The 22,023-nt window shown below is 36.6% G+C and overlaps 7 protein-coding genes across 7 annotated transcripts in view; 3 read left to right on the forward strand and 4 right to left on the reverse strand.

Moving 5' to 3' along the window:
* The window catches only part of LOC129794706 (gamma-aminobutyric acid receptor alpha-like), a 117,067-nt gene that overhangs the window by 24,706 nt on the left and 70,338 nt on the right, over positions 1–22,023 (forward strand). The gene's annotated exons all lie outside the window — the stretch shown is intronic.
* Positions 114–1,910, forward strand: LOC129795227 (arylsulfatase B-like). Its single transcript, XM_055836313.1, has 3 exons — positions 114–242; positions 314–1,120; positions 1,179–1,910. The coding sequence occupies exons 1-3, from the start codon at positions 114–116 to the stop codon at positions 1,908–1,910; spliced, it is 1,668 nt and encodes a 555-aa protein (XP_055692288.1).
* On the reverse strand, positions 2,273–4,291 carry LOC129795228 (arylsulfatase B-like). The gene is made up of 4 exons (XM_055836314.1): positions 4,263–4,291; positions 4,154–4,214; positions 3,286–4,086; positions 2,273–3,004 (listed from the first exon to the last, which is right to left on the reverse strand). The coding sequence occupies exons 1-4, from the start codon at positions 4,289–4,291 to the stop codon at positions 2,273–2,275; spliced, it is 1,623 nt and encodes a 540-aa protein (XP_055692289.1).
* Positions 5,162–9,219, reverse strand: LOC129795229 (arylsulfatase I-like). The gene is made up of 3 exons (XM_055836315.1): positions 9,091–9,219; positions 6,036–6,842; positions 5,162–5,936 (listed from the first exon to the last, which is right to left on the reverse strand). The coding sequence occupies exons 1-3, from the start codon at positions 9,217–9,219 to the stop codon at positions 5,211–5,213; spliced, it is 1,662 nt and encodes a 553-aa protein (XP_055692290.1). The 3' UTR covers positions 5,162–5,210.
* LOC129794711 (uncharacterized) lies at positions 12,571–14,434 on the reverse strand. The gene is made up of 3 exons (XM_055835559.1): positions 13,304–14,434; positions 13,073–13,237; positions 12,571–13,004 (listed from the first exon to the last, which is right to left on the reverse strand). The coding sequence occupies exons 1-3, from the start codon at positions 14,162–14,164 to the stop codon at positions 12,657–12,659; spliced, it is 1,374 nt and encodes a 457-aa protein (XP_055691534.1). The 5' UTR covers positions 14,165–14,434; the 3' UTR covers positions 12,571–12,656.
* Positions 14,470–16,198, forward strand: LOC129794719 (uncharacterized). The gene is made up of 4 exons (XM_055835572.1): positions 14,470–14,828; positions 14,898–15,617; positions 15,683–15,847; positions 15,910–16,198. The coding sequence occupies exons 1-4, from the start codon at positions 14,679–14,681 to the stop codon at positions 16,141–16,143; spliced, it is 1,269 nt and encodes a 422-aa protein (XP_055691547.1). The 5' UTR covers positions 14,470–14,678; the 3' UTR covers positions 16,144–16,198.
* Positions 16,591–18,632, reverse strand: LOC129794725 (uncharacterized). Its single transcript, XM_055835579.1, has 4 exons — positions 18,377–18,632; positions 17,632–18,315; positions 17,188–17,340; positions 16,591–17,129 (listed from the first exon to the last, which is right to left on the reverse strand). The coding sequence occupies exons 1-4, from the start codon at positions 18,518–18,520 to the stop codon at positions 16,896–16,898; spliced, it is 1,215 nt and encodes a 404-aa protein (XP_055691554.1). The 5' UTR covers positions 18,521–18,632; the 3' UTR covers positions 16,591–16,895.

Consider the following 22,023-nt stretch of genomic DNA (forward strand, 5'->3'; position numbering starts at 1 on the left):
ACTTATCAGTCACAAAGTCAAAAATTGAGGAAATTAATGTATAAAAAGAAAATCATTCCATTCTCTTAGTTCAGTTTCAAGTAAAATTTGACGTTGAAAAATCTTGGCTAAGAATGATTCAAAAATTGGATAAATTAGTTTTCATTTTATTAATCTTTCTGAATTTAAGCGCAGTTCATTGTAAAAGTATTGAAAATGTGAAGACAAGGCCAAATATTGTGATAATCGTAGCAGATGATCTTGTAAGCTCAGATCTATGGCTAAGACTTCTCCTAAAAAAATCGTGAAGATTAAGTTAAATTTTTCATTAAAGGGCTCATACGATGTCAGCTTGAGTGGGAATGATGAAATCTTGACGCCAAACATCGATGCTCTGGGCTATCAGGGAGTAGTCTTCAACAGGCACTACACTCAGGCCTTATGTGGACCCTCAAGGGCTGCCCTTCTAACAGGGAAGTATCCTATCCACACGGGAATGCAGCATTTGGTTATTCTCCCAGATGAACCACGAGGATTACCTCTAAGTGAGAAGCTCCTTCCGCAGTATCTGAAAGAAGTCGGTTACAAGACTCATATCGTTGGAAAATGGCATTTGGGCTATGCCAGAAAGAGCTTTACTCCCACACTTAGGGGTTTTGATACTCATACCGGATTCCTTGGGGGCTATGTAACCTACTTCAATTATACTGCGTGGTTTAGCAACACTCCCTATACACCAGGATTTGATTTCTACCACAATGAAAAAGTCTATAACGAAACGGTTGGGGAATACTTAACAGATGTCCTAACTAATAGAGCTTCAGAGATTATTGGGAATCATAATCCAGAACATGATCCATTAATGCTTTATTTGGCACACGGAGCACCACATGCAGTAGATATTATGGAAAAACTTGAAGTAAATCCTGAAGATCTGGAAACAGTAGCCCATATCAAAGATCCAGATAGGAGAACTTACGCTGCCAAAGTTAAGGCGTTAGATCGATCAGTGGGAAAAGTTGTTACAGCTCTCAAGGAAAAGGATATGCTTGAGAATACAATTATTTTATTCTTCTCCGACAATGGAGCACCCATAGAAGGACTCTATGCCAATGCTGGATCAAATTATCCGTTAAGGGGGGTACGTAATAAAACATATTCTGTCGTTAAAGATATCTCAATTGTAAATTTTATTGCAGCAAAAAGATAGCCCATGGGAGGGAGGAGTTCGTGGCTTAGCAGCTGTTTGGAGTCCTCTATTCCAGAAGCGTCACTACGTCTCCTCGCATATGATTCATGTAACAGATTGGCTACCAACTTTTCTTCGGGCATCAGGTGCTACAACGTATAAATCAGAAAACATTGATGGCTTGGACATTTGGTCAACGCTTGATTACAATAAACCTCCCGCTCGTGAAGAAATGGTTCAAAATATTGATCCAATTGATGGGTACACTGCTTATTACTACAACGGATGGAAGTACATCAATGGAACAACTTCTGGTGGAGTTTATGATTATTGGCTTGGCTCTAGAAGTTTTGACCTCAATCCTGAAGCTTCATCTTATGCCGATGTTGTCATGAAGAGTCCAGTTTGGCAGGCTCTCAATCCTTTCGCAACGAGGCTTCTTAAGCCAAGTGATGTTGATGATATCAGGAGAAAGACAAAGATAACTTGTCAAAGACAGTACGAGACTTTAAATACCTGCAATCCTCTTAAAGCTCCCTGCTTATTCTATCTCGATGCAGATCCATGTGAAATGAACAATCTAGCTGATGCACAGCCAGGAAGAGTGGTGGAGTTGCAGAAAAGAATTAAAGAATTGGAAAAGACGATGCTTCCCCCGGGAAATCTTCCTTCGGATCCAAAGGCAGATCCTGCTCTAAACGATGGACTTTGGACGTGGTGGCTTGATCGAGAAGAATTATGAGGAAAGTGGAATGTGAAATTGAAGGATTTGGAATTGTTTGAGAAAGTTATGGAAAGGTTTAAGAGATCAACAATAAAATACAGTTTTTGATAAAACAATCTCTTCTTCATTTTTTTTAAACTCTAAGTAAGTACACTTTGAGAACAAGTTATTGATGAAGGTCTTTGTTAAGAATACTGACGATCTTCTACCTACATCGAAAGTTTATCTTTACAACGTTTTAAGGATTATCATTCGCTTTATCAGGTGCTAAATTAAGATACGATAATTTTATTTTTGCCTTTCTTCATTTAATAAAATGATTAATTTTTCAATTTAATTTTAAATAATTGAATTTTTTTAAATCTAAGGACGGCTACAAATCATTTTTGCATCAATTCAAACCACCACGTCCAAATTCCATCATGTAGTGCAGGATTTGCAGCAGAATTCCGTGGAAGATTTCCAGGAGGTGTCATAGTTTCCTGCAAGTATTTTAGCCTCTTCTCAATGATCGCCATTCGTGTTGGGCGAAAATGTGCCAAATTGTTCATTTCACAAGGATCATCGTCCACGTAGAAGAGACAGGGAGCTTCCAAAGGCTTACAGTCACGTGATGGCGAAGTTACTTTTCGACAATTTATTCCCGTTTTCTTCCGCATCTCTTCCAAATGTCTTGGCTTGAGATTTTTCAGTGCGTAGGGATTCAGGGCTTGCCAAACTTTGCTTTTCATTACAAGATTTGGATAAGAGGAAGCTTCAGGACTTTCTTCAAAGGTCATTTCACCAATCCATTGATCATGCGCTCCATTCCATCTTGTTCCATTAATATACTTCCATCCATCTTTGCAGTATGAAGTATAGCCGCTAATTGTATCAATGTTGTGGACAATTTCTCTTCGTAACGAAGATTCGTTGTAGGATATCGTTGACCAGATGTTGTTACCATTGAGATCCTTTTCCTTGTATGAGGAAACATTAGCCAGCTCTGTAAATGTTGGCAGCCAGTCGGTTATGTGAATCAAATGATTTGAAACGTAGTGACGTTTCTGGAGCAGAGGACTCCAAATAACACCTGTACCACGTACTCCTCCCTCCCAGGGGCCATCTTTTTGCTGAAAATTTTAAATATTTGTAATATAATTAACTTTCATTAAGAACTCTTCTAAATTCAGCTAAAAAACTACTCTAAAAGCTTTTCCAAAAGCCGGTCTCAAAACTGCTTAAGAATCTATTCTCAAAACTGTTTAAGAGGATCTTTAAACTGTCCATAAGGCTGGTGAAACTGTTCAAAAATCTGCTAAAAAACTACAAGATTTTAAAACTGCTCACAAAGCTGCTTAAAAACTGCCCGAAAAGCTGTTCTAAAAGCTCCTGAAGAAACTTCTGTACTTACGCCTCTTAGAGGGAAATTTGAAGCAGACGTAGCGTGGTATCCTTGCGTAGGTCCACCATTATCGGAGAAGAACAAGATTATTGTATTCTCAAGCATATCCTTTTTCTTTAGAGCTGTAACAACTTTTCCAACTGATCGATCTAACGCTTTAACCATAGCAGCGTAGGTTCTTCTATCTGGATCTTTGATATGGGCTACTGTTTCCAAATCTTCAGGTACAGTCTGAAGGGGATCATACTCATTACCTGAATGAACAGCAATATGAGGAAAATACATAAATAATGGTCCATCTTTTGGATTATGCTCTTCGATGATTTTTGTTGCTTCGTCAGTTAAAACATCCGTTGCGTATTCTCCAATCCTATCCCTGTAGACATCTTCGTTGTACCTGAAGTCAAATCCTGCGGGATATGGATCCAGTGTGTTTGTAAAATTGAAGTAATCAATGTGTGAGCCAAGGAAGCCTACATGCGTATCAAATCCTCTATGTGTGGGAAGGAAGCTTCTTCTTGCAAAGCCCAGATGCCATTTTCCAACGATATGAGTCCTGTATCCGACTTCTTTCAGATACTGCGGAAGGAGCTTCTCATCGAGGGATAAACTTCTTGGTTCATCATTGAAGATTACTATGAACTGCATTCCTAAGTTAATTGGACTCTTTCCTGTTAGAAAAGCTGCTCTTGATGGGCTGCACAATGATGGGGTGTAGTGACGGTTGAGGATGACTCCTTGATAGCCCAGAGCATCAATGTTGGGCGTTAGAATTTGATTTCCTCCCTTTAAACTCACGTCAAAAGATCCCTAAAAGATTTTTTTTGACTCCTGATCTGAAGCTTTAATTCTTCCAATTCTTCCCTTCAATACTCACAAGATCATCAGCCATAATGACCACTATGTTTGGTTTTTCTCCAACATTCTCAAATATCTTACTATTAACTATCAAAAATAAATGTAAAATTATTAAAAGAATGCAAAACTTTAATTTTAGAATTGTTTTCTTGGGCATTTTAACGACTCTCAACTTGCTTCAAACGCTGACTTTTACACGTAAAACTGAATGAAAATTTAATTTTCTTCCAATTTTATAGTCTCTTCATGAATGAACCTTTAAAATTATCTTTCGTGACATTCTGATTCAAAGTTTTTGCAATAAAAGTCTTTAATAAAATTTCATTTATCTTTATAGACTCTGGATATGGTTTAATAACATTTTCTTACAAATCTTTTAACCCGTTAAGGACCTAAATTTATCTAGAAAAGTAAATTCGTTAAATACAATTTTTTCAGTTCTTTCGAGCTTAAATAAATAGTTTATTGAACGAAAAATCACATTTTTGTAATATGTCGTTTTGTTTTGTTTTTTTTTCCGTTTTTCCTGTTCCTCCTGATTTTATGAATCCTTTTCTAGAATGTGTTTCTGTGATCGTAAAATGTTAAGAAATCTTCAGGACATAGTTCTACAAAGAGCAATCAGAACTAGCTGAGAAACAATTCTGAGCAGCCGAAAGTTATTATTCAGCAGGAGAAACTCTTGATAGGAAAAAAATGGCGGACTGAGAGCAGCAAAAGCTAAGAAATTGCTAAATTTTTACACTAGCACTACTACTGATTATTCGTTACTTAGGAAGCTTGTATTTCAATGCGATAGAATAGGACAAAAAATTAATTTATAAAAAAAGCGAAAAATTTCGTAAGACGATTTCTAAATGGTCATTAAAGGGTTAAATGTCTTGCCGGTGTCCCCTTTCCTGAGGTTATCACAGTTCAATGGAAAACTGGAAAACCTTCGTGAAAAACCCAAAGTCTTTAACTATATAACACACTTATCTACATATTTGGGGGGAGGAAGGAAGGAAAAAACAAAAATCTCTTTAGATTTCGAACACCTATACTTTTTATTTCTTTGTACATCACATGAAGGACATTTATTGGGTTTCCAACCACCACGTCCATATCCCATTGTGGAGTGCAGGATTCGCTGCTGGATCCTGCTGAAGATTATTCGGTGGTACCATTGTCCGTTGTATTTCCTCAAGTCTCTTCTCAATGACGGCCATTCGTGTCGGCCGGAAGTGTGCCAAGTTGCTCACTTCGCACGGATCGTCCTCCAGGTAGAACAAGCAGGGAGCCTCCATTGGATTGCAATCACGCGATGGTGGAATTTTTCTCTGACAATTTATCTTTGTCTTCCTCCGCATCTCTTCGATGTCTTTTGACTTGAGGTTCTTCGTGGCGTAGGGATTGAGGGCACGCCACACGGGGCTATCCATGACGATTTTTGTGTAAAATGGCGTTTTGGGGCTCTCCTCGAAGGGCATTTGACCCACCCAGTAGTCAAAAGTTCCACCCCATGTTGTCCCGTTGACGTACTTCCATCCATCCCGGACGTAGGACGTGTACCCACCAATTGGATCAATATTGTGAACTATTTCCCTTCGGAGGGGGCTCCTGTTCAACGATATTGTTTGCCAAATGTCGTTACCGTCGATCTTTTTGAATTTGTACGATTTAGCGCCGGCCATTTGGGAGAGCGTTGGGAACCAATCAGTTATGTGGGTTAGATGCTCAGAGACGTAGTGACGCTTCTGCAGTTGAGTACTCCAAACAAGGGCTGTTCCTCTCAGTCCTCCTTCCCATGGGCTGTCTTTTTGCTGTGTAAGAAAAATCAAAAAGAAGAATTTGTTAATTCGTTACTTGTCAAATTTTGAATATTCAACCGTTAAGACGCCTAAAACGGTTAAAAAACTAACCCCTCTTAGTGGAAAGTTTGACGCCATGTTGGAATGCTGGCCAACTGTAGGTCCACCATTGTCCGATAGGAAAAGAATGAAGGTATTGTCGAGTATCCCTTTCACCTTGAGTGCCTCAACAACTTGTCCCACACATCGATCCAGCGCAATAACCATTGCAGCGTACTTCCTCCTATTGGGATCCTTGATGTGTCCAACTTTTGCCAGATCTTCCGGTACGGTTTGAAGGTGATCCCTCTCATTGGCCGTATGTGGGGCAAGTTGCGATAAGAACAGGAAGAGAGGACCCTCAGCAGCATTGTGATTGAGAATAATCTTCGATGATTCATCCGCGAGAACGTCCGTTGCGTACTCCCCAACTCTATCCCAGTAGAGGCTCTCATTGCGTCTAAAATCAAATCCAGCTGGGTACGTGCGGTACGATGCAATGTGCGTAAAGTCGAAGTAATCAATGTACGGACCGAGGAAGCCAACGTGCGAATCAAATCCCCGATATGTGGGAAGAAAGGCCTTCCGGGCCAGGCCCAAATGCCATTTGCCAACTATGTGATTCTGATAGCCTGCCTCCTTGAGGTATTGCGACAGGATCTTGTCGTTGAGTGGATGACTTCGTGGCTCATCGGCCAGGATCACTAAATGCTGCAAGCCCGTGTGAATGGAGTACTTTCCACTCATAAAGGCAGCTCTTGATGGTGAGCACATTGCTGCTGTGTAGTGTCGATTGAGGATGACTCCCTGATAGCCCAGAGCATCCAAATTGGGCGTTAAAATTTGATTACTTCCACGTAAGCTTAAATCGTGAGAACCCTTAAGGGAGGAAAAGATAACATATCGGAATTTAATCAAATTTAAATTAAGGTTTAAAATAAACCAGATAAACCTTTAAAATATTAAAGAAATAACTAAAAAGAACATTACAATCAAATTTTATTAAACAGCTTTTAAATAAAAAAAAAACTCTAATTTAGAAGTAGGTAAAAATCTTTTCTGTCCTTTTCTTACAACTTAGAAGTTGTTGTAATATTTTGATATTTGATCTTTTTAATAATTTTTTCTATAAAAGAAAAACAAAGAATTTATTATTCCACAAAACAGTCAGAAAGATCATTAATTAGTTCTAGAAAAGCAATTTTCCTTCAAAAATACGATTAAAGAAATAAATACTGTAAGGGAAATATTCTCAGAAGTGATTTGGGCTGGAGTCAGTTCCCGCTTTCCGGTCATCTAGTGGTGGAAACGCCCCTGAGTCGACGAGCATTTCACAAACGCGTGTTCACCCTTCCATGTCCCACAAAGAACTGACTCTAATCACTTAGCGACCCGCTATGTATTCCACCACTAGAGGGCCCGGCCCTAGAGAGGAGACCCACATAGAGTGTATTCTGTCTCGGAAAATAGGGGAATGCCGGCAATATGGGGTTATGCCATTGGCGGGTACAAACTTTGATCCTACAATACATTGCCAAAATCCTGTAAGATTTTTCCCAGAATATCAAAAATCTTATAACTGACGAATTGTAAGAAAATAAAAGAAAAGATTTATATCAGAATCCACCCCTTAATCTCACAATGAATAAATTCCTTTAACCCTACGCGCCAGGCAACATTAATCTTTATATTTTGACAATAAAGCACAAAGCAGGCAAAATTTTAAACTTTTGAAAGTTTTGAATGTACTTATTAGGCCAAATCAAATTTAATTATCAATAAAACCACATTGAGGCTGAATATTGAAAACGTTTGTTGCATTCTACATTTTTGCGATTCACTTAAACTTTATCCAACATCCAGATTTTCAGATTCAAAATGAAAAGATTCATTTTCGTCATTAAAAGCTCCTTTTATGTAAAAGGACATTATCGGTTCTCCAAACAAAAAAAAACTCTTCATTAACAAAACAATTTTAACCCATTCCATCTGGAAGAGAATTAAAGAAAATGAAAAATCTCCAAAGAAACTCCCCAATTTCCACTGGAATAGGTTAAAATTGTTTTGCAAATTAAGAAGTTTTTATATGGAAAGCCGGTAATCTCCTTTTAGCAATTTATTTCTTCTGAATTGATTTTTTAAAATAATTTTAATTTTTTATTTTATGAAAATGTTTTTTTTAAAAAAAATTCTTGGACCTATTTAGGTTAATAAAAAGGACATTACGCACAAAATACGGAAATGCAACTTAATTTTCGGATAATTTAATAAATCTATACGAAATAGTTTTTGAAGAATTTATGGAAATTAGAGTAATTTTCTTGGGAATATCTCAAAGATTTATTGAATTTCTATTAAAAATTGAGTTTTTTGTAATTCTTCTTTGGAATGTTTTTGTATAGTATTTTTCTCCTTCCGGGCGTCAATATATTGGATGCGGGTTTAAAAGAAACGACTGAGGAAGAAACCACTTTGTAGGAAAAAAAATACTGCTACAAACACATTCTAAAAAGGTTCCGTCAAGAATTTATTAATTAATTCTTCTTTGTGCTTTGTAATAATTTTTAGAGGAAAATCGTTGCTTTTTACACAATTTTCTGTAAATGATCCCAGTTTTTTTTTTAACTCCTTCACCAGTTCTTTTACACTTGGTGGATCGAACCTCAGTGGTTTGATCTTCATTTTTTCTCAAAACAAAATATTTTTCCAAGTTTTTTCTCGACGATCTTCAAGTAATGAAGCTTCCGTATACACAGATGTAGAATTTATCACGAAATATTAAATAGATTTTAATTCTGTGGCGATTGAAAAATTAGTATTTGGCCACTTTGACCAGCAAAATCCTCCAGGGTTAAAAACCATTAAGTGATTAGCAAAAGTATAACTCTTTCTTTCACGAAATTTTTTCATAACTGCCTCAAATGTTCCTGGATTTCGCAACACTTTTGAAGAAATGAAAGAATTTTAATTCCTCATTCCAGAATACGTGCCACTGTAACACTTTCTTTTTTCTTAATATTTTTAGCTGATTTCTTTAATCCAATTTAGGTCACAAAAACTTCAATCTTTTCTCTTTCAATTTATCCTTTTAAAAAATAAAACATTTCTTCTTTATCATGACACTCACAAGATCATCCGCCATAATCACAATAATGTTGGGCTTTCTCTTCACATTATCCTCCCTTTTGCATTGGACTGCACCACATAGCACAAGGCAGAGAATAATTTGCAATATCACAGCACTTTTAGCAAACATTTCTTAAAACTTTTTTTTAAATTAAAACTTAATCCGTCAGCTTCCGAAGTTGGTGAAGAACTGAGTCAAAAATACCCAAAAGAATCAATTTTATACGCGACGCGGGAATTTTTTTTTGATAAATCCAGCACAATATAATATACCTTGGGCTCAATTATAAAATACACACATTTTGGCCAAAAAGAATGAAGAAGAAAAAAATTGAAGAAGTCATTTTAGTGTGGCGGGAGAAAAAGAAAACATTTACATTAATTTTTTTTCGGGGGCTTTGTTCAGCACATTGAGTTGAATTTCTTTAATATTATGTATCTTTATTGCACTAATAACAAAATGTGCAAGAAGCTGTGTGTGGACCATGTTTGGGGTATTGAATTGAGGCTTTTTTTGCACCTCAGAGAAGCTCTTTTATCGATGGGTCAAGTGACGTCATTTGAGGAATAAAAATGAAATATGTAGTGAAGCGGGAAAAAAGCTGGAAAAGATTTTCTGAAAAAATGCAAATATTGGGCCTAATTCAGCGACCAAGAAACCCTTGAAATCTTTGAATTTTGTACTGAAATTTCAAGATTTCAAGCGAATTTCAAGGGTTTCTTGGTCGCTGAATAAGGCCCATTACATCATTTTTGTACATGAAACACATTAAACATTTAAGTTGATGTTTCAATTTTTCAAAAGATATTCTTGAAACATTTTTGAGGCTTTTTGCATTTACTTTACTTTAACGTCTATTGGTTTATGCGCTGATGACGAAGGCATGAAACATTCCATTTTCCCATAATTTTAATTAATTCAAAAACTTTTTTTTGGATGAAGCCAAACAAGATGTTTAGACTCAGAAATGTCTCCTGAGGAAAGATTTTCAGAAAAAATGTAAAAATGACGTCACTTTTGTGCTTTTTGTTTTTATTAGCATGAAACATTTGCGTTGATGTTTCATGTTTCAATTTCTCAAAAGATTTTTCTGAAACATTTTTGAGATTTTTTGCATTTAATTAACCCTGTAACGTCTATTGGTTCAAATGCTGATGGCGAAAACGTGAAACATTCCATTTTTTAATTTAATTTTTATTACTTATATAAATTAATTGTTTTTTCTTTTTTTTTTTTTCAAGAAAGAAATGATCTTAATTTGCATAGAAGAAGCCAAAGAAGACGGTTAGAGTGAGAAATGTCTCCTAAAAGTGTTCATAAAAAATTTCCTAATGAAAATATCGAATGTTTCAATGTTTCATTCGGATGCGAAAGAGTTAAAAAAAAAAAAGTTTTGAATCATTTAATAAAGAATATTTTAATAAAGAGATATTAATAGTGATGAAACATTATTGCAAATGTTTCATGCATTTAAAGAGAAACGTTCTTTTACCATAAAATCTCAGTGAAAAATTTTAAATCTCTGGTGATTCCTTATCCTTTTTTGATCCTCTGCAAGTTTATTCTCATGTCCAAATTAATTCTTCAAAAAAAGACGAACGACCCACGATGAATGGACTCCTTTTCTTCAGTAAATTCGACCTCATTTTTTTCTTGTTAAAAAATTCTTTTGCACCATTTACACAGCGGGTGGTTTTCATCTTCTTCCTTCTTCTTAAAGAAGAGAAGAAGCAAAGAAATAAGATGAGAATTTCCAAAAATAGCAAACCAATTCACATGACACGTGATTTATTCCAAAGGCCAGGTCTCGTGAACTTGAAAAAGGTGCGCACAAAAGTCATATGGAATAAATGTTTTCCCACAAATGTAGCGCTAATTTATACCCTCACAGAAAATTGCCCCGCGCGATGCTTCTGGGCAATTTTGTGAGGAGTTTTTGATTCATTTTAATTCATTTTCGGGGCATTAAGAGGTCAACCGCGTGAATTACCATCAATCATCGCGACTGTGTGCGAATTTTCATTTTTTAGAGAATTTGTCTGCCTCTTTTTGCACATTTCACGGATGCATTATTTAATTTTCTTCTTCACCGCATGGCTTTATAAATAAAATGTGCTTCCGTTTGTGCTTCGTGTGTGGATTATTAGTTTTTGAAGATACGGAATGTTAAGAAAAAAAAAAGAGAACATCCAGAGTTCATTGCTCACGGCATTTTTTGGACTTTTTTTTTTAAATAAAAAATAAATAAAAAGAATATTTTTTTAGTGTCGCGATTGAAATTCGCTTCAATTAGCTTCAAAATGGAATTTTATCCCATTTTTTGCAATTTTGCTACTGTTCACAGGTACACTGCTATTAAAATGTTTCCAAATTAATACGAATTGAGTTTAATCGATTTTTATAATTAACCCTTTCGCGCCATTTTGGATCATACGCTGATTTAAATGAGAAACAATTTATTTATTTCAATTTAAATTTAATCAATTGTTTTCTGAAGTCAGAAATTCGTTAAATTATTATTCGTTAAGAAAGGCGTTTTGCCCAATTATTGTGATGAAAAAACCGAAAGAAGAAATGTTCTTATGATTCACAATGGCGGTGAAAGGATTAAATTTTCGTGTCCAGCGTGAAACATTACTAAAACATTGATCAATTTGTTGCAATTTATACAGATTATGCAATTTTCTTTGTAAAAATCTATCTTAAATCTTTTAAATTGCATGTTTTTTAAAGTTTGTTTCATCGTTAGGAAGTTTGGCTATCTAAATACTCTTAACGGTGCCAGAAAGATAAAATCCTTTTGTTTTTCTTGGAGAATCACATGTTCTAACCTTAAACCTTAACCTTAATTTTTTCATTTTTTCTCAAAAGGGAAACGTTATTTTCAGATTTGATTTCCAAGAACTTGAAGCAATTATCCTCCCCTAGATTAAGTGCAAAATTTATCATAAATAAATGTCATTTTGAGACAATTAAAAAAAATCAAATTGTTCATTGGAACCAGGAAAATCCTCCAAGGATTAAAATGAAGATAATTAAACAATTTTTATTGCTAACGTTTGTCATTTCTTTTCCTACGTTTGACGTTATTTTTATAAGTTTGATATTTCGCTTTTTTGCATCAACATAAGGATTTTTACCATTTTTACATCAGATACGATATTTGCTGATGCAATCAGCGATTTATTTTCTAATGTTTTTTTCTTAACATTTTAATCTTTATTTTCTAATGATTAGCGTTTTTTAAACGTTGAACGTTTCTTTATTTATTTTTGAGTATTTTTAAATTTTTTTTAAGGACATTTGAGGTTCATTTTCTATCGTTTATAGGTTCGTTTTCTATATAAATAAATCCGAACTGCATGAATTATAGGTTATTAATACAGAGACTCAAACACCCTCCCTGTCCACCCTGTCCACACCATTATTCAAACTTAAGATTTCCTTTTGACAAAACAAAATATTTTTAAAACAATAAAATTAAGAATAAGAAAACATTTTTAATGACATTAAGTTCTTTTTAAAATAATACATAGTTTAATAATAATTTGTCTTTAGACATTTATTTATTTAATCTCTTGATAAATCCACGTTCCAACGTTACAAATGTAGTCTCCTAGTCTCACAAGACTATCTCCCAGGATTGCAGCTTTCTCCTGCGTGAACTGAGCTATTGCAGCTGCTCTTACCCGTGCTTCAGCAGTACGTTCATTTGTTCTTTCCCAATCTGGTGATATCTTTAAGTTCTCCACACAACTTATTGACTTGATGACGATCAGAAGAAGTAAACCGAAGAAGATGATTCCAACAACCATTCCTAGGATAAACCAGGCGGTACTGTAGGAGATGATTATGACACCTCGATGGTGTTTAATCTTATCCACGAAGAGATCTTTGATGGTATATGTGGCATTCTGCAAAGGAATTTACGAAATTTTAATGAAGAAAGACTTAGAATTTGAATTTTAACCGTTGAACGAACCGTTCCAAGTTTCGTTAACTGTATTACATCCTTGAAACCTGCTATGGTACCAAGATTTACTTCAATTACTGCCCTTATCTGCCTCTTACGATTTTTCTTTATGAACATGAGTTCTCCGGAGATACATTCATGAGGAGGAATAGTTCTGTTTGTTAGAACTTTGTGCTAAAACGAAGACATATCATTAGTTCTCAGTTAACTTGCTCTTGTATAAGTCTTTAACTTTCTTACCTCATTCTCAACTAGATACTCAATGCCTACATAGCTCTGCGTCAATCCAACTATGTATTGTTTATCATTGTCTGTTAATTCAATTATAGACGGAATGTTAGAGTCAGGAAGCCTATTCAAGTAATCGTTAGCAGTTCGGAATAAAGTATAGTTGTTAAAGCTTAGGCGTATCATGTGTGGTTCAGTCAATGTTAACTCCAGATCAACAAAGTCATCTTCGTGGTTACAAATTGAAAATTCTCCTGCAGATTCTGGGATATCTTCGTAATCATATCTTTCCCAGTAGGGAACTAGTGCTTCACCAATGTCCTCAACATCAAGGAGCTTGTATGAAACAGGCAGACGTACAACGTAGAAGTACCTGCTGAAGTTTTCCGTTTGTGGAAATACGTTAGGATCGAACGGTTCAAAGGTTGTCTTGGATATAGCTCCTTGAACAACTCTCTCCACCAAATTGGGATTAATGTATTCCTCCTGAATTCCCATGTAGTACTCATAACTAGATACCCTCTTGAACAACTCCGAACCGTTAACAGGTACACGGTAGATGATCCCTTCTAAACTGTTGTAGACCTCGAAGCAGTTATAAGTTGGAGCATGCAACGTACTCAGGGTTTCTGGATCAAATTGCAACATAGTTGCAAAAAGGTAGTCTGGGCTCCTCCGATAATATTTATTATTGAGACAGAAATCAAGGAGACTTCTAGCTTCTGCTTCACTTATTTGTGTCCCAACGTCATTGCAGTTTTTGAGATCTTGCTTGAGAACTTCTTCACCACAGCACAGGCAGACTTCATTGCAATGCGTAATGGATGCAAGGGTTGCAAAAGAAAGGAGAATAAGGAGTACTTTGAAGGACATTGCGTTGTTTCTTTTTATTTCACAAATTCGCAACTAACTTCGCCTTTTGGCGTAAACTCCATTTGATGACTAAAAGCAATAATGGCAGATAAATGCCTCTTGAAACTTCCCCGAATTGATAAGAAAAATATCACCGCGGCCAATCTGAAGCTTCACGAAAACATAGCTGTATGCGCGTAGAAGGAATAGTCTACAGGTAGCTGATAAGGAGGCTTAGTTCTTTGTTTTGTTTTATCAGATCCAATGAGATCTGAATTAAGACCGTTGCAACGGCTATGAATGTATAAAATTTATCTTTTCATTGAAAACATTTCTTGGAAAATGTTCCCTTTAATCAATTTTTTTAGGTACAGTGTGGTAAAAACACATACCTGTGCTATTTTGTTGCAAAAAAAAAGACAGAGATAAGCCCTTATCAGGCATCACTTGACAAGGCGAATTCGCGATATTGCGCATACGAGTTTAGAGGTTCAGATCAGGAGAAAGAAAGTTATTTATTTGTCACCATTCCGTCATGATTTTTCGCGTTCTATTAGCATCAGCCTTCGTCCTAGCTTCCGTGGAAGCTAGATTGGAGTTCTGTGTGTGCTGTAAGGATCAAACAGGGCAGCCAGTTACGGAAAACTGCGACATTCCGGCTAAAAGTGTTAACGAAGAAGAACTTGTAAGTACCCCAGATGTCTCATTAGTCTAGTTAACGAAGCTTCCTTCAATCCTGTTTTATTCTGCGCAGCAAACTCTTATAAATCTCTGCCTTGAACGTGAAGGGATCTATAGACGCTTTGCTCCAGATCCACATGATCTCTATTGGGATCGATACTACAACAGATACTATGATGATGACTATTACAAGTCAAATATGAAAAGAGTTCTCCCTGATATTAATCACATAGTCTACAACAGATCAAAGATCAACTATGAGATTTTTCCGGAGAAAAACTGTGAAGCTTCTCTGACTGCATGGAAGGATACATTGTTCTGGATATCTGGTAATAGTTCATGGGCTTTAACGTCTACTGATGGCTTACTGGCACGCAAAGTAGTCCCTCTGAATGGCACAGAAGAGCCTCTGTATCAAATAATGACAAAACAAGGACCAGATTATTATCAACCATACCGAAGTACACCTTACAGTAAGAATCCAAGCCTGCTAGCCTTCAACGGAACCTATGAAGTTCTACTAAGAATTGTCCCACACCTGCGGAGTCTTCATGACATTGAGTACACTTCTGAGAAGAATATCCTTTCAACAGAGCAAACAAATTTCGGGAAGATTTGTTTAGTGAATAATGAGGTAGAGCCTAAGGATTTTGTTGTTCACATCAATGTACCAAGTTTGCGTTCTATTGACCTTCATGGGAACTACCTCCCAGGAAATAGTCTTCAGGTTAACGACGGAAATGAGACGTTTAAACTTAAGATTGGATGGTTATCTGACTACACCGTTGTTAAGGTACAGAACTAAAAAGATTAGGATAGTTAGGAGAACTCGTTAACAACTAATTCCTTTCTTTGCAGAGTGTTGGTTTTGAGTACCTGTACGGCTACAGATTCCTGGATAATGATGTTTTAGGACTATGGGGAGTTGTTGAGAGAAATTTCACATCAAAACTCACAACAATCCTTATGGAAAGCAATCCTAAAAATGCCCTTTTGGAGACTGAACTAAACGTCACGGGAACGGTTAGTTTTACACCTGTTAACTGCTAACTTTTCTTCAAATTCTTGTTCTTTATTTTTGACAGAAAATTGAACGAACTATTATGAGACTTTCTCTTGAAAACAACAAATATACCGATTCACTAGTAGTCGATCTGAGTGATAGAGTTGCAGCTGGTATGTTGTTCACATTGGCTGGAATCATGATCATAGGAATTATTCTTTTTGTATGCAAAAAATGCTTCTGCTGTTGCTTCCGGGACAGGGTAACAACGGGATATCAGAGGATAGATGAGACTACAACTGCAACAAATGCCTAAGAAGGTCTATATTTTAACTTGTAAACCTATATCTAATAAATGGAATTTTTAACTACGTTCTGTTCTCTGATCTACCACTCCTGTTCTGATCTGTCCTTAATTTAGGCCTCTAAAATCTGATCTGTTCTTAATTTAGATCTATTGTACGAAATGTTGTAGCATAATCTCTTCTCTGATCTACCACTCCTGTTCGAATCTGCTCTTAATTAAGCTTCTTAAATGTAAACTTGTAACACATTCTTTTCTCTGATCAACGACTCCTGTTCTGATCTGTCCTTAATTTAAGCCGAACATTTTTTTGCCTTTGAAGAAACCTTGTCTCAATACTACTAGGTTGCTTCTTTGTTTCTTTTGTAGCAGAATTTCATCAGATTTCGAAATATCCTAGCCTTATCAACGTAACCTCCAAACACCTTTGTCGCTGATCTGATTGATAGAGCTCTGTTGTTTTTTCTATTATTTTCAAAGACAATCATTTATTCCAGATAAAGTTATCTTTGCTTGTTACATACACATTATTTCTAGGAAAAACTAATTCATAAATGTCTATATTTTTAACACAATCATCATAGAGGAATCATAAAGCCTTCTTAACTCTTCTAACACACTGAAAACGTTAAAATTGTCGTCAAAACTGTCAAAACTAAATCTTTGGAAAAGTAGAAAATGCTCAAAATCAACCTGCAAGATTTAATACAGAACTTCTGGTAAAGACTTTACTCTAATCTTTAGGATCTTTACAACGGCATGTTTTAGGAGTTAGCCTGAAGTGTTTGGTAGGGAACTTCATTCCTAGCTACAGGAGCAGTTCCTTTGATTCTCCTAATCACCATGCGAACTGTGAAGACAAGAATAGACGCCACGATGACTACGCCTATGCATAGCAAGGCTACATAGATTGTGGTGTAGTTGACAACAAGAACTTCTGATGTATGATGCATCTGAGCATCTTCCAAATGGAAGTCAGTGAGGAATGTTTCGTATTTCTGCAAAAGAAAAGTTAGAGTTTAGAAGACTCCTTAACCGTGCTTCTAAGAAGCGTACCTTTCCTTGAACTTCAATTGGCTCAGAAGCTAGGTCATCTGAGTAAACAGACTTCTGTATTGCTTTGATTGTTGATGTAACATCAACACTTTTACCTACAATACGTGCTGTGAGTGATGTAAAAGCAGGAATGGAGATGTTAAAAGGTACTTTCTGAAATTTAAAAAAAAAATACAATTGCGTCATCTTTGCTCATGGCTAAACAGGCGTCAAAATGATCCGCAAGTACTTCAAATTGAAGCCTAAAACCATCTTTCGTGCAAAATTAGCTTTTGATGGTTTATCTTTGATTGTTTTCGTAAGGAAATAATAACATTTTCATTAGGCCTTATCAGAGTGAGAGTTTGTGCGTCCTTTGTTGACTCAATGTGGCTCCGATAAGAAGACTAACAAGATAGAAAGAAAAGGGGCTTACAAGTTCACTTAAAAGATGCATATTTTTACCTGATTTATGTCGTAGCTTGAAGTCCCAGGAATTGTTCTGTCGTCTTCGTTAATGGAATAAAATGTTGTGGACTTATAAACTCGTGAATAGGAGATCGGATCAAAGCTGTATCTGACGTAGTACTTGTTATCTAGGAAGACTTCAATGATCTGCGTGTATTCTGAGGGATTATAGTAGGAGAAGTAGCCCATATCTGCAGGAACTACAGACGTTTCCTGTGTGCTCTCACTAACGCCTGTTACATTGTATTCAATTGAGCGAGGAGCTCGTACAACGAGGTATTCGTACGCATAGGGCTCCTTGGGAATGTTGAACAGATCATCCCGATAAACAGGCTTGAACTCCATCTTTTCATCCATGTTAACAACAAACCCAAGGCAGGTGTTATTCCTCTCTTTATCATTCACATTGAATTCCCTTGCAATGAGTTTCTGGTACTGCATAGATGGTTCAGGATTGGACATCCAGAACATATCACTAGCTATGTGCTTAATCCCGTCGTCACAGTCTACGCTCAGATCAAAATCAAACCTGTAGCGATACTCAAACTTTGAATCAGCGAATCCTATATGAGGTGCTCCATCTTTTGTTCTGTCCATCCTTGGGCTTGGACCATCACGTGCTCCTCTTGGTTGGAAGGGAAATTGTCCTCGAGACAGTTTACACATTATTGTAAATTGATCCTACATAAAAATCAAACCGTTGAAGTAAATCCTTAAACTCCTAAAATAAACTAAAACTCACCAAATCACTGCTAGATACAGGCCTAGCAGGGTTTAGGCACACCGTTGAATTCCCTTCATTTTTACTCTTCAAGCAAATCTCCTCTGTCAGGACACAAAGGACATTTGCACCGAGAAAAAGTGCAAAAAGTACCTTTTTCAGCATTTTTTCTTCACTTTTTAATGCTTTAAACAGACCTAAAGGTATTTCAATACTGCCAGGTGAATCACAATTTGCTCCACAAAGTACCCGTGTTGGCGGGTGATAAGCGAGGTGGGTGATAAGATAAAAAGGCAGCGCAATGAAGAGTGCCTAAATAAGCCTTTGCGAAATCGATTTTCAAAGCTGGTGCAAACAAAACACCTTCATATAGAAGCTCTCAATGATAAAGCCTTATGCTATTTTTGTAGGCAGAAATATTGATAAGAATTGTTCTAGAATTTCTAGAAAAAAATGGAATAAGAATTGAATTATATAACAAAATTGGGCAATATTTCATCAAACTTTGAGCTCAAAAACTTGACAATTTACTAATTAGAGGGGGATGTTAAAGCTAAAATTGATAAAAGAATAATTTGTCCAGTGTTTGAACAATTCAATGAGATTGATCAGAATTAAAAGGCAGATGTTTGAGAAAATATTGAGTATAAATTGACTATAAATAGTTAATAAATTGAGTAATAATTGATCTCAAATTTGATTTTAGCTGAGAAGAAAAAATATCATTCATGATGATTTATGCTAAATTCGTGGTTCTGTTCGAAACTAAATTAAAAAGTATTTTATGCTAATTTTATCGAAGTATTGTATTTTTTTTTATTTAATAAAAATGAAAAGAAAATAATTTTATTAATTTATTAAAGGTCTTAGATCAGTTTTCATGTTAATTCATTATTTTAATTGTTTTTTTTTATTAACCCTTTTGGGTGCATTCTGAACTGTTTTAGGCGTCCATCAGTTCTTTGATGTAGAAACCTATTTAAAAAAAACTGCTAGAATTTTCCAACCTCCAGTGTGTTAAAAATACAAAATATATTAAATTTATTCAATAACATCTGCTAGAATTTCTTTAATAGAAACTGCTCGCATTTTTTTAAAAAGAGAATTAGAAGAATGAGAAATATTCATATTGTTATCAGAAGATAATAATACACATACACAACAAATAATAATTTACAATAAAAATTCCGAAAGCCCGCTACAACTGCTAGAAAAAAAAACAAAATGGGTTTGGAAAGGAGAAATTATATAATAAATTCAATAATAAAAAACAAAATAGGTAGAATACTGTTACGGCGGTGTTTTTAGCCGTGGAAGGCTCTGGTGCGCCAGCTACGGTGATGAACGATTCCTCTGACATTTCTCTCACAAAGCAGACTTTTTACCCTTCCCAAGAAAAGATGCAAATACTTTAAATAATGAACTTTTATTGTACTTCACTGATTTTTATAAAGTTTCTTCTTTGTTATCGAATTTCAGTTCTTTTATTAATCTTTTAATTCATTCTAATCTTTAACTTTGTACTTTAATGTAATTTAATAATGAAAATGCATAAAAATAACGGTGGCTTTTTCGCTAATCCTTCGCGGATGCTTTGGCTGCGGTCGACTTTGTAGCGGTCGGTTTAGTAGCTGTCTTCGGGGGCTCTTTATTCGACGTCTTCGGGGGTTCTTTATTCGACGTCTTCGGGGGCGCTGTGGGTTTTGTCTCTTCTGCTGTTGCCTCTGATGCTGCTTTTGCGGGTGCTTCTGGAGAAGGCTTTGGCGGTGCCTTGGGAGTTGCTTTGTCAGAGGCCTTTGGTGGTGCACGTGATCTTGGTAACTTCACCGCGGCGTAGGGATTCGGCGGGTGATAAGGGTGTGCCCTACTGGCAATGGCGAAAAATAGCACTTCCAATTGGAACTTGTAAATCAATGCGTGGTCACGCGGTAGTTCAGCCAAGAAGTAATCAATTTGTTCGAGTGTGTATCCCCATGGAAGGAAGCACTGCGTTTCCTGATCCACCACTTCAATGTCCTCGTATGATGCTTCGCTTTCACTGTCGGAATCCGTCAATTCCTCTGCCAAGATTTCAAGAGGTTTGTGGGCCAGGCGGATTTTGGGGCCACTTACAGGAGTACACTCTTCTGCAGAATCTAATGTGAGCTGTTGCACGTCTCTTGGCACTTCCTCCGGTGATGGCTTTCGGCACGTATCGCGTATGTTGGGATGTGTAATCTTTCGCACTGTGGGATCCCCTGGGGCAGATCCCGGTGGGAATCTGGGCAACTTCTTGGGGCTATTTGAGCCTGCAATTCTCCTCAATTTGTCACTGGGCAGCTCACGCTCTTGAGTGGATGCTGCGCGTTCCGGAAGTACTTTTGAGGCACTTGTGTTTGGCGGTATGTTCTCCTTTTGTGGAGAAAAACACGGAATTTCACTTCGCGGTACGGACGTGGTTGTTGTGGAAGTCGTTCGCGAAGATTTTGCGCGCGCGGTTTGATTTCTCGCGGATGGTAACTCGTAATCGAGTGTTTGATGATGCAGCGTCAATTCAGCTGTCACTGAGGGTGAATTTTCCTTAATTTTGGCACTTTCTGCAATCGCACTTTTCTCTCTGTTTTCACTTGTCTGCAATCCAATTCGATTGTAATCTTCACTGTCTCGATTGGAGGGATTAACCTCTCCCACACGGATTTTTGCACTTCTGGCGTAATGTGCCCTTTGGGCTTCACGATAGGGGTGATAACTTTGTTCACGTTTCTCTCTTGGAGATCTTGATTCTTCACGTCCGTGCCAATGTTCTGGCAAGTAATTTTCTGGGCCTCGGCCTCCTGAATACAAATCTGCAGTTCTTGGATCAGATCGTTCACTCCACTGTCCATGGGCGTATTGCCACTTTCTAAACTCACGAATTTCACGTTCACGTAAATAATCCTCGTAGTAGCGCAAACGATACGCTTCTTCTCGTTGCTCGCGAAAAACTCTTTCAACCTCAATTTCCTCAGCTGATGCTGGTGCACTGTTGTTCCCGCTGGAACCCGCGATTGAATGACGGATGTTGTTCCTGTTGGAACCCGCGATCGAATGACGAAAATTCTCAGGGCGATTCTCCTTATATGCCCCGTGGGGGCGTTCGTGTCGCTGTTTCCTTTCCATCTCGTACAATAGGTCTTCTCTCTTCGACGTTCACACGGCAAATGAGAAGACAAAGGACCTCTCGCGTGGGTGTGAGTGGCGCGTCAAATTTTGTTAGGACGTCCTCGATTGATCGTTATTCAAGGGCGTCCCATATAAAGACTTCTCTTCATTTCTCGACCGATTTTCTCTACTTTGTCGGCATTTATGTTTAATTTAATAAGAAAATTTATGCCACCGTGTTTTGAATAATAAAATAATGTTTTTAGACGGTTTTATTTACATAAAAGGGGGCGATTTCAGTACACGCCGTGACAATACCTTCTAAAAAATTTATGAAATTTTCAATAAAAGTATTCAAACTGCTAGAAAAGTGTTCAAAATGAAAATATTTTCACACTAAAATCAATAAAAAGGACGGAAAATGTACAATTCATAAACCATATTCTAGCTCTTTTTCTCGCAGACCTCGCAGGCTTTTTTAAAGCATGTATATTTCACATTTTAAGCATATTTTATTATTTTTCTAGCAGTTAATGTGCTGCTTTTTA

Source organism: Lutzomyia longipalpis, chromosome 4 (assembly GCF_024334085.1).
Source record: "Lutzomyia longipalpis isolate SR_M1_2022 chromosome 4, ASM2433408v1".
NCBI lineage: Eukaryota > Metazoa > Arthropoda > Insecta > Diptera > Psychodidae > Lutzomyia > Lutzomyia longipalpis.

Coding starts and splice junctions, on each gene's coding strand:
- LOC129795228 (XM_055836314.1), bottom strand. CDS start 4,291: ATGCCCAAGAAAACAATTCTAAAATTAAA. Junction 4,087..4,153: donor TCATTATGGCTGATGATCTT/GTGAGTATTGAA, acceptor AAAATCTTTTAG/GGATCTTTTGACGTGAGTTT. Junction 3,005..3,285: donor CAAATTTCCCTCTAAGAGGC/GTAAGTACAGAA, acceptor TAAAATTTTCAG/CAAAAAGATGGCCCCTGGGA.
- LOC129794711 (XM_055835559.1), bottom strand. CDS start 14,164: ATGTCCTTCAAAGTACTCCTTATTCTCCTTTCTTTTGCAACCCTTGCA. Junction 13,238..13,303: donor AGTATCTAGTTGAGAATGAG/GTAAGAAAGTTA, acceptor TCTTCGTTTTAG/CACAAAGTTCTAACAAACAG. Junction 13,005..13,072: donor AGTTAACGAAACTTGGAACG/GTTCGTTCAACG, acceptor ATTCCTTTGCAG/AATGCCACATATACCATCAA.
- LOC129794725 (XM_055835579.1), bottom strand. CDS start 18,520: ATGCTGAAAAAGGTACTTTTTGCACTTTTTCTCGGTGCAAATGTCCTT. Junction 18,316..18,376: donor CTGTATCTAGCAGTGATTTG/GTGAGTTTTAGT, acceptor ATTTTTATGTAG/GATCAATTTACAATAATGTG. Junction 17,341..17,631: donor CAAGCTACGACATAAATCAG/GTAAAAATATGC, acceptor TTTAAATTTCAG/AAAGTACCTTTTAACATCTC.
- LOC129795229 (XM_055836315.1), bottom strand. CDS start 9,219: ATGTTTGCTAAAAGTGCTGTGATATTGCAAATTATTCTCTGCCTTGTG. Junction 6,843..9,090: donor TGATTATGGCGGATGATCTT/GTGAGTGTCATG, acceptor TCCTCCCTTAAG/GGTTCTCACGATTTAAGCTT. Junction 5,937..6,035: donor CAAACTTTCCACTAAGAGGG/GTTAGTTTTTTA, acceptor TTTCTTACACAG/CAAAAAGACAGCCCATGGGA.
- LOC129794719 (XM_055835572.1), top strand. CDS start 14,679: ATGATTTTTCGCGTTCTATTAGCATCAGCCTTCGTCCTAGCTTCCGTG. Junction 14,829..14,897: donor GTGTTAACGAAGAAGAACTT/GTAAGTACCCCA, acceptor TATTCTGCGCAG/CAAACTCTTATAAATCTCTG. Junction 15,848..15,909: donor AACTAAACGTCACGGGAACG/GTTAGTTTTACA, acceptor TATTTTTGACAG/AAAATTGAACGAACTATTAT.
- LOC129795227 (XM_055836313.1), top strand. CDS start 114: ATGATTCAAAAATTGGATAAATTAGTTTTCATTTTATTAATCTTTCTG. Junction 243..313: donor TAATCGTAGCAGATGATCTT/GTAAGCTCAGAT, acceptor TTTTCATTAAAG/GGCTCATACGATGTCAGCTT. Junction 1,121..1,178: donor CAAATTATCCGTTAAGGGGG/GTACGTAATAAA, acceptor ATTTTATTGCAG/CAAAAAGATAGCCCATGGGA.